Source organism: Dendropsophus ebraccatus, chromosome 5, assembly GCF_027789765.1.
Source record: "Dendropsophus ebraccatus isolate aDenEbr1 chromosome 5, aDenEbr1.pat, whole genome shotgun sequence".
Lineage (NCBI taxonomy): Eukaryota > Metazoa > Chordata > Amphibia > Anura > Hylidae > Dendropsophus > Dendropsophus ebraccatus.
The window spans coordinates 69,741,824-69,754,141 of NC_091458.1; the positions used below are offsets into that span (position 1 = coordinate 69,741,824).

Sequence of the window (12,318 nt, forward strand, 5' to 3'; positions counted from 1 at the left end):
ACGTTGCCCATCATTTTCTATTATATCAGTTTGTCTGTAATGAGACAAGGAATAATTAAAGAAAATAATTCAATAAATCAGCTTAAATTTTAATAGTATTACAAAAAAAAAACCTACAATGTGTCTGTATAGTGTACTGGAACTATCGCAGAAAAAGAATAAATGTAGCTAATGGTGTGTTTACACAGGCAGATTTATCTGACAGATTTTTGAACACAAAGCCAGGAACAGATCATAAACAGGCAATGGGTCACAAAGGAAAGACTGAGATTTCTCCTTTTTTTAAATCCATTCCTGGTTTTGGCTTTAAAAATCTGTCAGATAAATCTGCCTGTGTAAACACACCATAAGGATTAGGCACCCTATTACTATCAAATTGCCATACCTACAATCTCCACAAGATGTCCTCGCTGTCTTACAGATAGACTATGCAACTGCAATATTAGGGTAAGGATTTTTATACCGTAAAGGCTTTTACCACATTTATACTTCTAGTCTAGTCAGATCAAGAAGATGTAGCACATTGTGAATTTGTGCATTTACAAGACTATAGAGCCCAATTGCCAAATAAAAGAGCACTAGCACAGACAGTGGTTCTTTATAAAATGGATTTAGATTGTAGGAAAAACATTATCAAACAACCTAATAGGAATTTAAGAGTATGGCTTTTCTGGGAATTTCAAATTGATGACCTATCCTTGGATGATCCCTCAGTATCAGATCAATAGTGGTTTAGGCTCTTGGCACCCCACTAGCCCTTGGCAGTCACTACTGATAAACAATGAGGAAGCCACAGCACTTGCCTCAGTCCCTTCAAACAGCCAGTCAGCGCTGTCAGTGGCCCAAAGCGGTCAAGATCAGAAAAAAACTTTAAATACAGAATAATTTCCCCATTCCAGATTCATCTGTTAGGGTACAAACCCACTTGACGTATTTGCTGCGTGAATCAGTCTTAAAAATAAGCAGGCAAAACGCAGGTTGGCTTTATACAATTGTTCTGCGTTAAAATACGCAATTGCGTATTTTTGAAGCATGAAGCTTGTTGTTAGCAAAGCATCAGTTGTTAACAACCTGTGTGAAAAACGCATGTAGCTTCATGCTTCAAAAATACGCAATTGCGTATTTTAACACAGAACAATTGTATAAAGCCAACCTGCGTTTTGCCTGCTTATTTTTAATTCACGCAGCAAATACGTCAAGTGGGTTTGTACCCTTAGCCTGATCAGACAGCTTAATTAAGCCGTTGGTAATGTTATGTAGGAAACAGAAAAGGATTTCCTTACAGAAAGCTAAAAAGGTAATGTGAAAAGCAGATAACCCCTTTAAAGGAGAAGTCCGGCCAAAATTTATTTTTTATATGTTATTACTTATGGAAAGTTATACAATTTTCTAATGTACATTAATTATGGGAAATGCTCATATACTGCTATTTCCCTTAATTTAGTGTATCAGGAAGTGTTAGAATTCTCTCAGAAGCAGTGACGTCACGACCAACGGTGTAATTCCTATGGAGTGTCCAGCAGGGGGCGCTCTCTATATAGAAGTCAATGAGTACCATTGACTTCTATATATAGTGCGCCCTTGCTGGACACTCCATTGGAATTACAATGGATGTGTGTATGTAATGTAATGTACTGTACTTTGCGATTGAATACATTTATGGAATACTTTGGGGAGCAAGTGTCCTTGCTCCCTAAAGTATCCCATAAATGTAATCAATAAATACATTTGCTGGGCACCGAGCAGGGAGGGAGAGAGGTGCAATCTACCTCCCCCCCTCATTGCTCGGTGCTGGGAACATATACAAAGTACTACTCCCCCATTATCTGCAGATAATGGGGGAGTAGTACCTGTGCTATCTTATCGCCGCCCGTGCCGCCGCTCACACAAGTCCCGCCCGCTCCGCCGCCGACGCTCAGACAAGTGCCGCCCCGCTGACTTCCCGCCACCCGTGCCGCTCCTCACACTATGCGACTGGCCACCGCTCTCTGCTCCTGCAGGCCGGTCGCGTCAGCCCTCACCCACCCCGGCCTGGGACACCAGGAAGCACCAGGAGCGCCGTGCTGCCGGCCAGGGTGGGTAAGGGCTGACGCGGCCGGCCTGCAGAGAGCGGTGGCCGGCCGGATAGTGTGAGGAGCGACACGGGCAGGCGGCGGGGAGTCAGCGGGGCCATAGTGTTTCGAGGAGGATGGGGAGCGGAGGAGGAGGGGGCACTACTGTGAGCGGCGGCGGCGGAGGAGCAGGTGGCACTTGTGTGAGCGGCAGCGGAGCGGGCGGCACTTGTGTGAGCGGCGGCGCGGGCGGCGATAAGATAGCACAGGTACTACTCCCCCATTATCTGCAGATAATGGGGGAGTAGTACTTTGTATATGTTCTCAGCCGCTGCAGGGAGGGGGGAGGTAGATGGCACCTCTCTCCATCCCTGCTCGGTGCCCAGCAAATGTATTTATTGATTACATTTATGGGATACTTTGGGGAGCAAGGACACTTGCTCCCCAAAGTATTCCATAAATGTATTCAATCGCAAAGTACAGTACATTACATTACATACACACATCCATTGTAATTCCAATGGAGTGTCCAGCAGGGGCGCACTATATATAGAAGTCAATGGTACTCATTGACTTCTATATAGAGAGGTGCCATCTACCTCCCCCCTCCCTGCAGCGGCTGAGAACATATACTTATTATCTGCAGATAATGGGGGAGTAGTACCTGTGCTATCTTATCGCCGCCCGCGCCGCCGCTCACACAAGTGCCGCCCGCTCCGCTGCCGCTCACACAAGTGCCACCCGCTCCTCCGCCGCTCACATTAGTGCCCCCTCCTCCTCCGCTCCCCCTCCTCCTCGAAACACTATGGCCCCGCTGACTCCCCGCCGCCTGCCCGTGTCGCTCCTCACACTATCCGGCCGGCCACCGCTCTCTGCAGGCCGGCCGCGTCAGCCCTTACCCACCCTGGCCGGCAGCACGGCGCTCCTGGTGCTTCCTGGTGTCCCAGGCCGGGGTGGGTGAGGGCTGACGCGACCGGCCTGCAGGAGCAGAGAGCGGTGGCCAGCCGGATAGTGTGAGGAGCGGCACGGGTGGCGGGAAGTCAGCGGGGCGGCACTTGTCTGAGCGTCGGCGGCGGAGCGGGCGGCACTTGTGTGAGCGGCGGCACGGGCGGCGATAAGATAGCACAGGTACTACTCCCCCATTATCTGCAGATAATGGGGGAGTAGTACTTTGTATATGTTCCCAGCACCGAGCAAGGAGGGGGGGAGGTAGATTGCACCTCTCTCCCTCCCTGCTCGGTGCCCAGCAAATGTATTTATTGAATACATTTATGGGATACTTTAGGGAGCAAGGACACTTGCTCCCCAAAGTATTCCATAAATGTATTCAATCGCAAAGTACAGTACATTACATTACATACACACATCCATTGTAATTCCAATGGAGTGTCCAGCAAGGGCGCACTATATATAGAAGTCAATGGTACTCATTGACTTCTATATAGAGAGCGCCCCCTGCTGGACACTCCATAGGAATTACACAGTTGGTCGTGACGTCACTGCTTCTGAGAGAATTCTAACACTTCCTGATACACTAAATTAAGGGAAATAGCAGTATATGAGCATTTCCCATTATTAATGTACATTAGAAAATTGTATAACTTTCCATAAGTAATAACATATAAAAAATAAATTTTGGCCGGACTTCTCCTTTAACAGTGAATCTTTCTGCACAATCCTATGACAGGTCCTAGAAGCCAAAAACAGCACAAATGATTTAGGCAGGGACAACTCACCTTACAAGAATGATACAGAAACTACGGACTACCATGTTTTCAGAACTAGCCTAGTTCTATTTAGATATCCTTCATCAATCCAACAAGCCTCATCCAAGCAATGTGGTTATCAACCACATTAGTTTATGCATTAGGTTTTTCCCAGGAAGCTTGTGGCTCTGTTCCTAATAATACTCGGAGAACACAATCTAACCTAGAGACTCAAGAATCCAGCCTAGGCACACATGGGCAGGTTATGCACTTCTCACATTTGGTTACTGCTAAAATAACAAACGATAAGACCTACCTTGAAATGAGTTCCTCAGCAGCCTGTGAGCAAAGATTGATCAATGTAACCTCTTCTTCTGATGCCAAGTCCACTGCTTGTGGAGAGTACAAATGGGGGCGAAGGGCTGGCTTGCAGGAGTCATACTTCTGCTTATCTTCCCAGGACTTCAATGTATTTTCAAAAGCCTGTTCAGAGAGCAATATACAGCCTTAGGGTACAAACACACACGGCATATACGCTGCGTATTTACTGCTGCGATACGCAGCAGATATGCAGCAGATTAGATCTTAATAACTGAACACAGTATCAAATCTGCTGCGTATCTGCTGTGTTTGTTTGTACCCTTAATAAGGAACAAAAAGTACAACACGATATATGCCATTGTCAATGATGTATACAAACAGCAATATCCCCTACAATGATTTAAATACTTTATGGCTCCAGTCTACAGTATGTCACACTTCTAGTAGTATGTAAATACTATGGTTGATCTGAGCAATGTCTTTTACATATAAAGTTAAAGACTCATGAGAAGAGTCTCATTGTGGCAGATCATCCACTGTCCTGTTGGTTTTTGAAAGATGAGCTCAGATTTTCCAATTGATGTAACTGTTTACGAGCAGAAATTTGGACCTGCCGTCATTGGTGGACAGGACTGCGAGGAGGAAGAGTTGGAGCAGCTGTGTGGGAGGACGTGCTTGTTTCTCCAGCAGCACAAGGTCGGTGTTCCTAACGTGTCACCTACTGCTACCCCCCTGTGCGTTGCATGAGCCAGAAGCCACATGACCAGAGGAGGAGGAGCTGGATCAGCTGGGTGAGGACGCATGCTGTGCTGTACAAGGTACCTACAGTATCCCACAAACACCTCCCTCCCCTGATGCTGCCTTGTGTTGATTAATGTCGCTGGAGCGACGTTATTTACTGTACTCTGACTAACTCAGGCACAGAGAAGCTGTGCCAGTGTCATCCACGGTGGGTCTTGGCTGTCACTGATAACTGGGCCCGCCATAACAGTCAGCACTGAAGCCACACTCCAATGTTCACAGTAACTCTATAAATGCTGCGGTAAGCACGACCTCAGCATCTATGGAGCTGCAGAGAGAAAACTCTCCCTCTGTATGGGGAGAATTCTCTCTTTGCACCATCAGGAATTTGTGAAGTGGAGGGAGGGAGCTGGCAGCTGATGGGAGCCCCGTGATCTGTGTGCATTGGAGAGAGGGCTGGCACAGAGAGGGGGCACACAAAGAAGGGCTGGCACAGAGAGTGGGCACAGAGGGAGTACTGGCACAGAGAGAAGGGCTGGCATAGAGGGAAGGGCTGGCACAGAGGGGCAGAAAAAGAAGGGCTGGCACAGAAAGGGGGCACAGAGGGAAGGGATGGCACAGAAAGGGGGCACAGAGAGAAGGGCTGGTACAGAGAGGGGCACACAAAGAAGGGCTGGCATAGAGGGAAGGGCTGGCATAGAGGGAAGGGCTGGCATAGAGGGAAGGGCTGGTACAGAGAGGGGCACACAAGGAAGGGCAGGCACAGAAAGGGGGCACAAAGAGAAGGGGCACAGAGAATAGGGCTTGCACAGAGAAGGGGCACAGAGGGAAGGGTTGGCACAGAGAATAGGGCTTGCACAGAGGGAGGGGCTGACACAAAAAGGGGGCACAGAGAGAAGAGCTGGTACAGAAAGGGGGCACAGAGAGAAGGGCTGGTACAAAAAGGGAGCACAGAGAGAAGAGCTGGTACAGAAAGGGGGCACAGAGAGAAGGGCTGGCACAGAGAAGGGGCACAGAGGAAAGGGCTGGAAGAGAGGAAAGCGCTGGCTATGTGTAGCAATGATTTAGTTAGTTAAATTTGTGCCATACAATAACCCCTCTCAGTAATTTGTCTGGTCTGCCTTACACCAATAATTCTGTAATAAACTTCAGTTCAGTTTCAGTTGTTTTACATTTTATGTAGAATAAAATTATTATTATCCAGCGCTAAAAAGACATGGCCACTTTTGTACCACTTTGGTCTCCAGTTCAGGTGTGATTTGCTTTTAAGCTCCATTTACTTCAATGGAACTGAGTTTCAAAACCTGCACCCAAACTGGAGACAAGAGTGATGCAAAAGTGGCCATGCTTTTGTAGCGCTGGATAACCCCTTTAGTTTCAATATCTTGTGCTATACTGAACAGAGACATGGATGGATTTGCTTCAGTGTTGGTTTTAGCATTATAAGGTTACTATACTGTATATAGAAGTATTTGTACTGGCAGTAGGTGTGATTTCCAGTTCTGAAAAACCACCAGAAAGGCTACCACACTATTAGGGCCCAAAAACAGAGGATGAAAAATTGGCTGGCCAGTCCTGTCTCTGTTTAATGGGGCCAGCAATGAGTCATTCATTGGCTGAATGCAACAAAACAGTAGGGAACTTCTAATAACAGTAAACTGATTGGCCAGGATGCCATAGGGAGTTTATAGCAAGATTAGTCAGTCACAATTACAATATCCCTTTAATTCTCCTTTTATGCAATTTTACCTACCTGCCATATAAAACCCTCTGAATCAAGTCAACTCTGCCTACAATCCATTATACTGCATCCTCCATTCATGTAGCATAATGACAAAGGTGCAAAATTTTCAGCTAAAATCATTAGATGAGAGACCCTGCGGAGTAAGGTCTGTTCATATATCAGAACCCAATAACAACAACACGTTTGTCATGTCCTAGTTGTGTTGTCAAATAGGGAAGTAATGTTTGACAAAACAAGCCCAGAAAGTACAGCCTGTTATTCTGACCTGATGCACTAGTCTAAACAGTCATCTGGTGTTTATTCTGAGCATAGGAAACACACACAAATCCGTCCTCCCCTTATCTATCACTTTCATATTCAGCCCACTTTATGATATAACATTGCCTCGCTGCAGTGTACAGAGAATGTCAGTTCTGCACACATCCACAATGATGCAAGACGTCACCATACTGAACACATTGTGACAGATGTCATGGCTCAGCAGTCTGTGACAGTACAGAGGGAAAATAACATCTCACATTGATGGATGACTGTGCTGTGAGATTAAATTACTGGAATCGCACACAAGAAAGAAGATTCCAAATTCTAAAAAAACAGCTTAGTAGGTATGTCCAATAACCCAAGGAATCAAAAACCAAACTGTACAGCAGAAATATAATGCAAATGCTCCAGGTATTCTAAAATCTTAGCAGCTCATATGTCCCCTTCCCCCAGTAATCATGGTTGTAGAATTGAGACATGTGTCATCTCATTGCACCATGCAGACTTGTGTACATCAGTGTTACACTGTGACAAATCTATGCACACTCCACACTTGCAATGCATGTTATTTCAGCAATTTTTGTTGCCATATTGATACTTGTACCCACACTGCCACCTAGCCAGCAATGGATACCCTTCTAATCCAGAAGAATACACGCTGGCTTGCCCTTTGTGTCATGCTCTTCCTTGCAGCAAGGATATCAGCCTGTTCCAGAATTATATTGTTGCACTCATAATGTGACTTAAATATTAAAGGAGAATAGAAATTGCTACATTATTTAAATTAAGAGAACCCAGCTAAGAAGAAAAGGTTAATAACCACCAAAAAGATGAGAAATGGAAATTAAATTGATATTCCTCAGTGGAGGGTAATGATGCATTGAACAATCAATCCTAATAGACTTACTCTATCTCTGGTTAACATCTGGGCCCTGTTTTTGTGCACAATTTTTATCACACCAGGAGGCTGGATCCAAGCTTCCCCATCAACCTGTACAGGAACCCCCTCTTCTCCAAGGATTGTAATCTTCACAGATCGACACTAAAAAGGAAGGGGAAAAGGAGTAAGAAAAGTCATGTTTTGTTGGATGTCTTATGTATAGTGGGATCTTCCCATTAAAACAATGCTTCTAGGGAAGAATATGTCTGTGCATTCAGGATCTATTCAAGTATGCAATAGTTTTTAATTTGACAAAAAGACACAATTACTCAACATTGTTTACCTGAGCTATTCTGTGATGCTGAAGCTTGATCACCCTAGAAACAGCCATCTGCATACTCCCAAAGACTGCCACCACCTCCAGGATTTTATCATCAAAGGAAGGAGCACCAAATATCTGGGATGAGCAAAGAAGCGCAACGTATGTAAATACATATTCACCGAAGAAGCCAATGTTATTTGATTCGGTTATGCCAATCTACAGAACTTTATGTTAGATCGCAATAATGACAGCTAACATTGAAGGGCTTGTCAGGAATTAGCAATTAGAATGGATTTCATTCAAAAACAGCACCTCACCTGTTGTATGTGGTATTGCATCTCAGCCCCAGTTACTTTATATATTCTGGAGACTAAAGAGCAGAGCGAGCAGTGACAGCAATCACCACTTGCTGTGCAGAGGCTGTTCTTTATGCGCTGCCACACAGAGCAGGGGATCGGGAACTGCGGGACTTGGAGAGCCCTGCAGTTCCTCATTCAAACACTGGTGGCAGCAGAGGGGTGTCACCCCTTACTGCTGCCAGTCAATGGAAGTGCCTCTGTAGATAAAAAAAAAAACACTATACTATAATATTAATTTTAATAAGCTTATACTACAAAGTAACATAACTTTATTGATGCAATGCATTTGCAACATTTTTTAGTCTTTGGATAAACCCTTTCATAGAGTTCAGCTACAATGTAACACATCAAATACAGTATACAGATTATTATGGAGCATGCTCCAGATATTTTGTATTGTTGTGAACACATAACCAGGTTTGCTACTGTTTTAAAAATATACGTGTAGTAGGTAATGGTGAGCACTCCGACAGGTGGTGGTGCCTGGGAATAGGCACAATAGACAATGGAGGAAGCTCCCGACATTCACTGATGTTCTGCAAAATGATTTATTAGCATAAGTGCAAAAAAGTCCAAACACAGACAGACTGATATCGGTCTGTCTGTGTTTAGACTTTTTTGCACTTATGCTAATAAATCACTTTGCAGAAGATCAGCGAGTGCAGGGAGCTTCCTCCATTGTCTACCGTTTTAAGAAAGCAGCCAAGTGTTTCTAATCCAGTAGAGCCCCTTTAAGGGAATATTAAAGTGCACCCACACTTATCAGACATTTACGGCATACCCTGTGGATATGCCATACATGTTTAAAGAGTCACTGGCGTAGTACAGGCGAGTATAGGAGTATAGTAGTAGTAGTATATAGTAGTACAGGTAGTATAGTACTTTGTAATTGGGTTTATTAGACAAATATGCCATTATCTTCATTTAAAAAGACTTTTCCCAGCCCCCCCCCCCCTCTCTCTCAATCACTGCTCATTATCAGGAAATCTCCACTGGTTTACATAAGTCAGATCCTGTCTGTTCTATGAAGAGGGGAGGAGGGAGATTTGTCTGCAGCAGACAGCAGAGAACAAAGGATTACACAGCAGGGAGCCATTAAAAGCCCCTATTCAGAGGTCAGAAAGGTCAGTGCTGATGTCAAAGGAGATAGCCTGGTAGATTAACTCTTTGTTGTCCCGTTTTGGTGCCTCATCTCCCTTCACCCCTCCCCTCTTCATAGAGAACAATGAAGAAAAATCGCTTATAGTACTGATTTCTGCAATAAAAAAAAACATGACAGTTACGCTTTAAGTCTTAGAATACCAGAAAGTATCCAGTGCACTGTCGACATAAAGGTAGCCTATTGCACTTATCCTTATGTGAATATGATTGTGGGAGGACAACTGTTGGATGATTTTTACATTCAGTGCCCCAGTACCCGTATCCCAGCTACTTTTCGTATAAAGTTATGTAGCTGAGGAATACCTTGGTTAGTACTCTAAATGGTGTTGGTATCATATGTTCTCTATATTTACTGCTACTTTATTGATCACACTGGTAAAACAGCATAAGGTTTATTATCAGTGTGAGGATTACCATTGCTGTGAGGATTACCATTTACCACACCCAAAGGGTCACATGTATAAAAGTAAGACACAGGGTCACAGGATTCTCTCAACCAACGAGAAAAGAGCAAAGAGACCACTTCAAAGCCCCAAGTCCAGTATTCTAGAAGTGTTTGTGAGTAGACCAAGCTAAGTACAGAAGCCTAAGCACTGGTCTCCACAAGTCGACTTCTACACAACCTGCTACATGGATGACACTATTGCCATTCCATGCTCCAAAGACACATTCTACAATCCAGTTCTAGTCCTGGGTTACACATTTTCTGCTCCAGGAACCCCTGGCATCTAACATTCTCTTATGGAACCTCCAGTGGGTCCTGATCAGCTTTTGAGATACAATGAGACTGCTTAGTTATTAGATTTTTACACAAGAACTGATTAATAAAGTTACAGTTGTTTTACAGAATCCTAGTGTAAGAAGAAATTCACCTGCACTTTCTATCACTAACACAGCTCATTGACAAAGCAGCGTGGCTTGGAACTAGGGACATTAAGCTGGCCACGTACACATACACTACTACACCCAGCTTGCACTGCCCAAGATAATACCAGTTGCCACCTCTTGATCACTGCATATATATGTTTTTATCAGTCTGGGGAATGAAAAACAGCAATAAGATTGTAGCTGGGGAGGGGCAGGGTGTCCAGAATTGTGTCCTGCTGAAGCTAAAAGCCCTATTACATGGAACCATCATCATTTAAAAATTTGCTATAACGTCTGCAAATGAGCGATTATCTGCCAGTGTAATAACACTCAATCAAATGACAAACAAAAGGTTAATTGTTGCCTTTCATCATGTCGAAAAATTATCGTTGGTTGTTCGCATATCAGTTTTTCGCAGATAGAACATGCTGTGGGTTGTCCTAAGGAATGATTAGCGACCATATAACCACGCAAAAATGATTGTTTATAACAGCAAATCAGTGAATGTAATAATCTCAGAATCGATCGCTACTAAAATCGCTAGTTTTTAATTGTTTTGGCTGTACCGAATCTTTACACAATAATCGCTATATGTAATAGGGTCTTAACTCCAAACCTCAAAAATAGAAATCAATATGACACATGAAGGCACCAAAAGAATAATAGCGGTGCGGCCCAAGACTCATACAAGTAACATATACCTTACATTCAAGTATTTATAAAAGCAGGCATAATATTATGAGGCTAAGTTACTAGGAACACTGCAGTTAATACAGCAGTGCATCTTCTTGGAAATGTGACAAGCCTACAGGTCAAAAGAAGCAAAGAAACTAGAAGAACTGAAAGCCATAGACTACAGAGTTTTCTTATCTCACTGTGCAATCGCCCATAAACTCCTCAGTCATCATGCGTCCGGGAAAAGTCTTTGTTATTTTTTTTCTTGTATGACAAGATTCCTGCACTGAATGCACAGACGTTCCCACGCCTAAAATAGCAGCACTTTGTGGAATCTGCAGCAAGCTACTGCACTAAGAATACCATGAGGAAAAGAAAGTGTAAAGGCTATTATATGACGCAACAAGAAAGAGTCAGCCATGTAAAAGCTAGAAGTCTGACATACTGTAGGCTTTCTTGTTCTGCTTAACTTACATCATCCTCTTTGGTTCCACCCCAGAAGTTGGTGCCGCCAGCATAGCTAGGGATGTTTAACACTGCAATGCCCTGGAGACTTGGAAGGGGGATGTACTGGCCATCACACTGCCAAGAGTAAAACAATGGAGAGTAATGAACAAAACATCAGGAGCTGTTTGCATGACCAGAATTTATATAATGTAAGACACAGACTATACATAGAATATGCAGACAGGAAATAGACCACAAATCAGACCATAGCTACAGTATATAGCAAACAGCTACAGCACATAACACAACGCACAGTTACAGTATATAAAGTTAAAGTACGTAGAGGCCATGCACCCCTCTGTGTGCAGCTGCAGCCCCGTTTTGCCCTCTCCCCGTCCCTCTGGCGCAAATAAGGCAGAGGGACCAGATGAGAATAAAATATTTGCAAAACCAGCTTTTGCGAATATATTTATGTGCATCGGGCCCATCTGCACCATAAAAGGCCATTTTAGCCCGATAATACACGTCCCCTATAGGAGTTCTCAAATATGTTGTGCTAATCGCAAAATCATTGCAGTCACAAGAGCTGTGAGAAATGGAAATATATTCAGACCACGGGGTTATGCAGATGAGACCATGCTGTGCAACATAAATCTCCTGTAAGACTGATCTGCTCCAGATTACCTCCAGCTGAACCTTTTGCTCCAGATTCTTATAAGTTCTTTGCAGCAACTCCTTGGTTCCAAGGACTCCATACCACATCATGTTTTTTGTACGGCTTCT

The 12,318-nt window shown here is 44.0% G+C and overlaps 1 protein-coding gene across 7 annotated transcripts in view; it reads right to left on the bottom strand.

The window, feature by feature from the left end:
* DGKH (diacylglycerol kinase eta) overlaps positions 1–12,318 on the bottom strand; it is a 206,233-nt gene that overhangs the window by 25,782 nt on the left and 168,133 nt on the right. For 6 of the 7 annotated variants that reach the window (XM_069970557.1, XM_069970558.1, XM_069970556.1 and 3 more), the window contains 5 exons: positions 12,220–12,316; positions 11,563–11,670; positions 8,048–8,161; positions 7,732–7,866; positions 4,074–4,240 (listed from right to left, as the gene is read on the bottom strand). In XM_069970557.1, coding sequence (XP_069826658.1) covers positions 4,074–4,240; positions 7,732–7,866; positions 8,048–8,161; positions 11,563–11,670; positions 12,220–12,316 — 621 coding nt within the window. The remainder of the gene's footprint in view (positions 1–4,073; positions 4,241–7,731; positions 7,867–8,047; positions 8,162–11,562; positions 11,671–12,219; positions 12,317–12,318) is intronic. The other variant, XM_069970555.1, reaches the window with a different exon arrangement.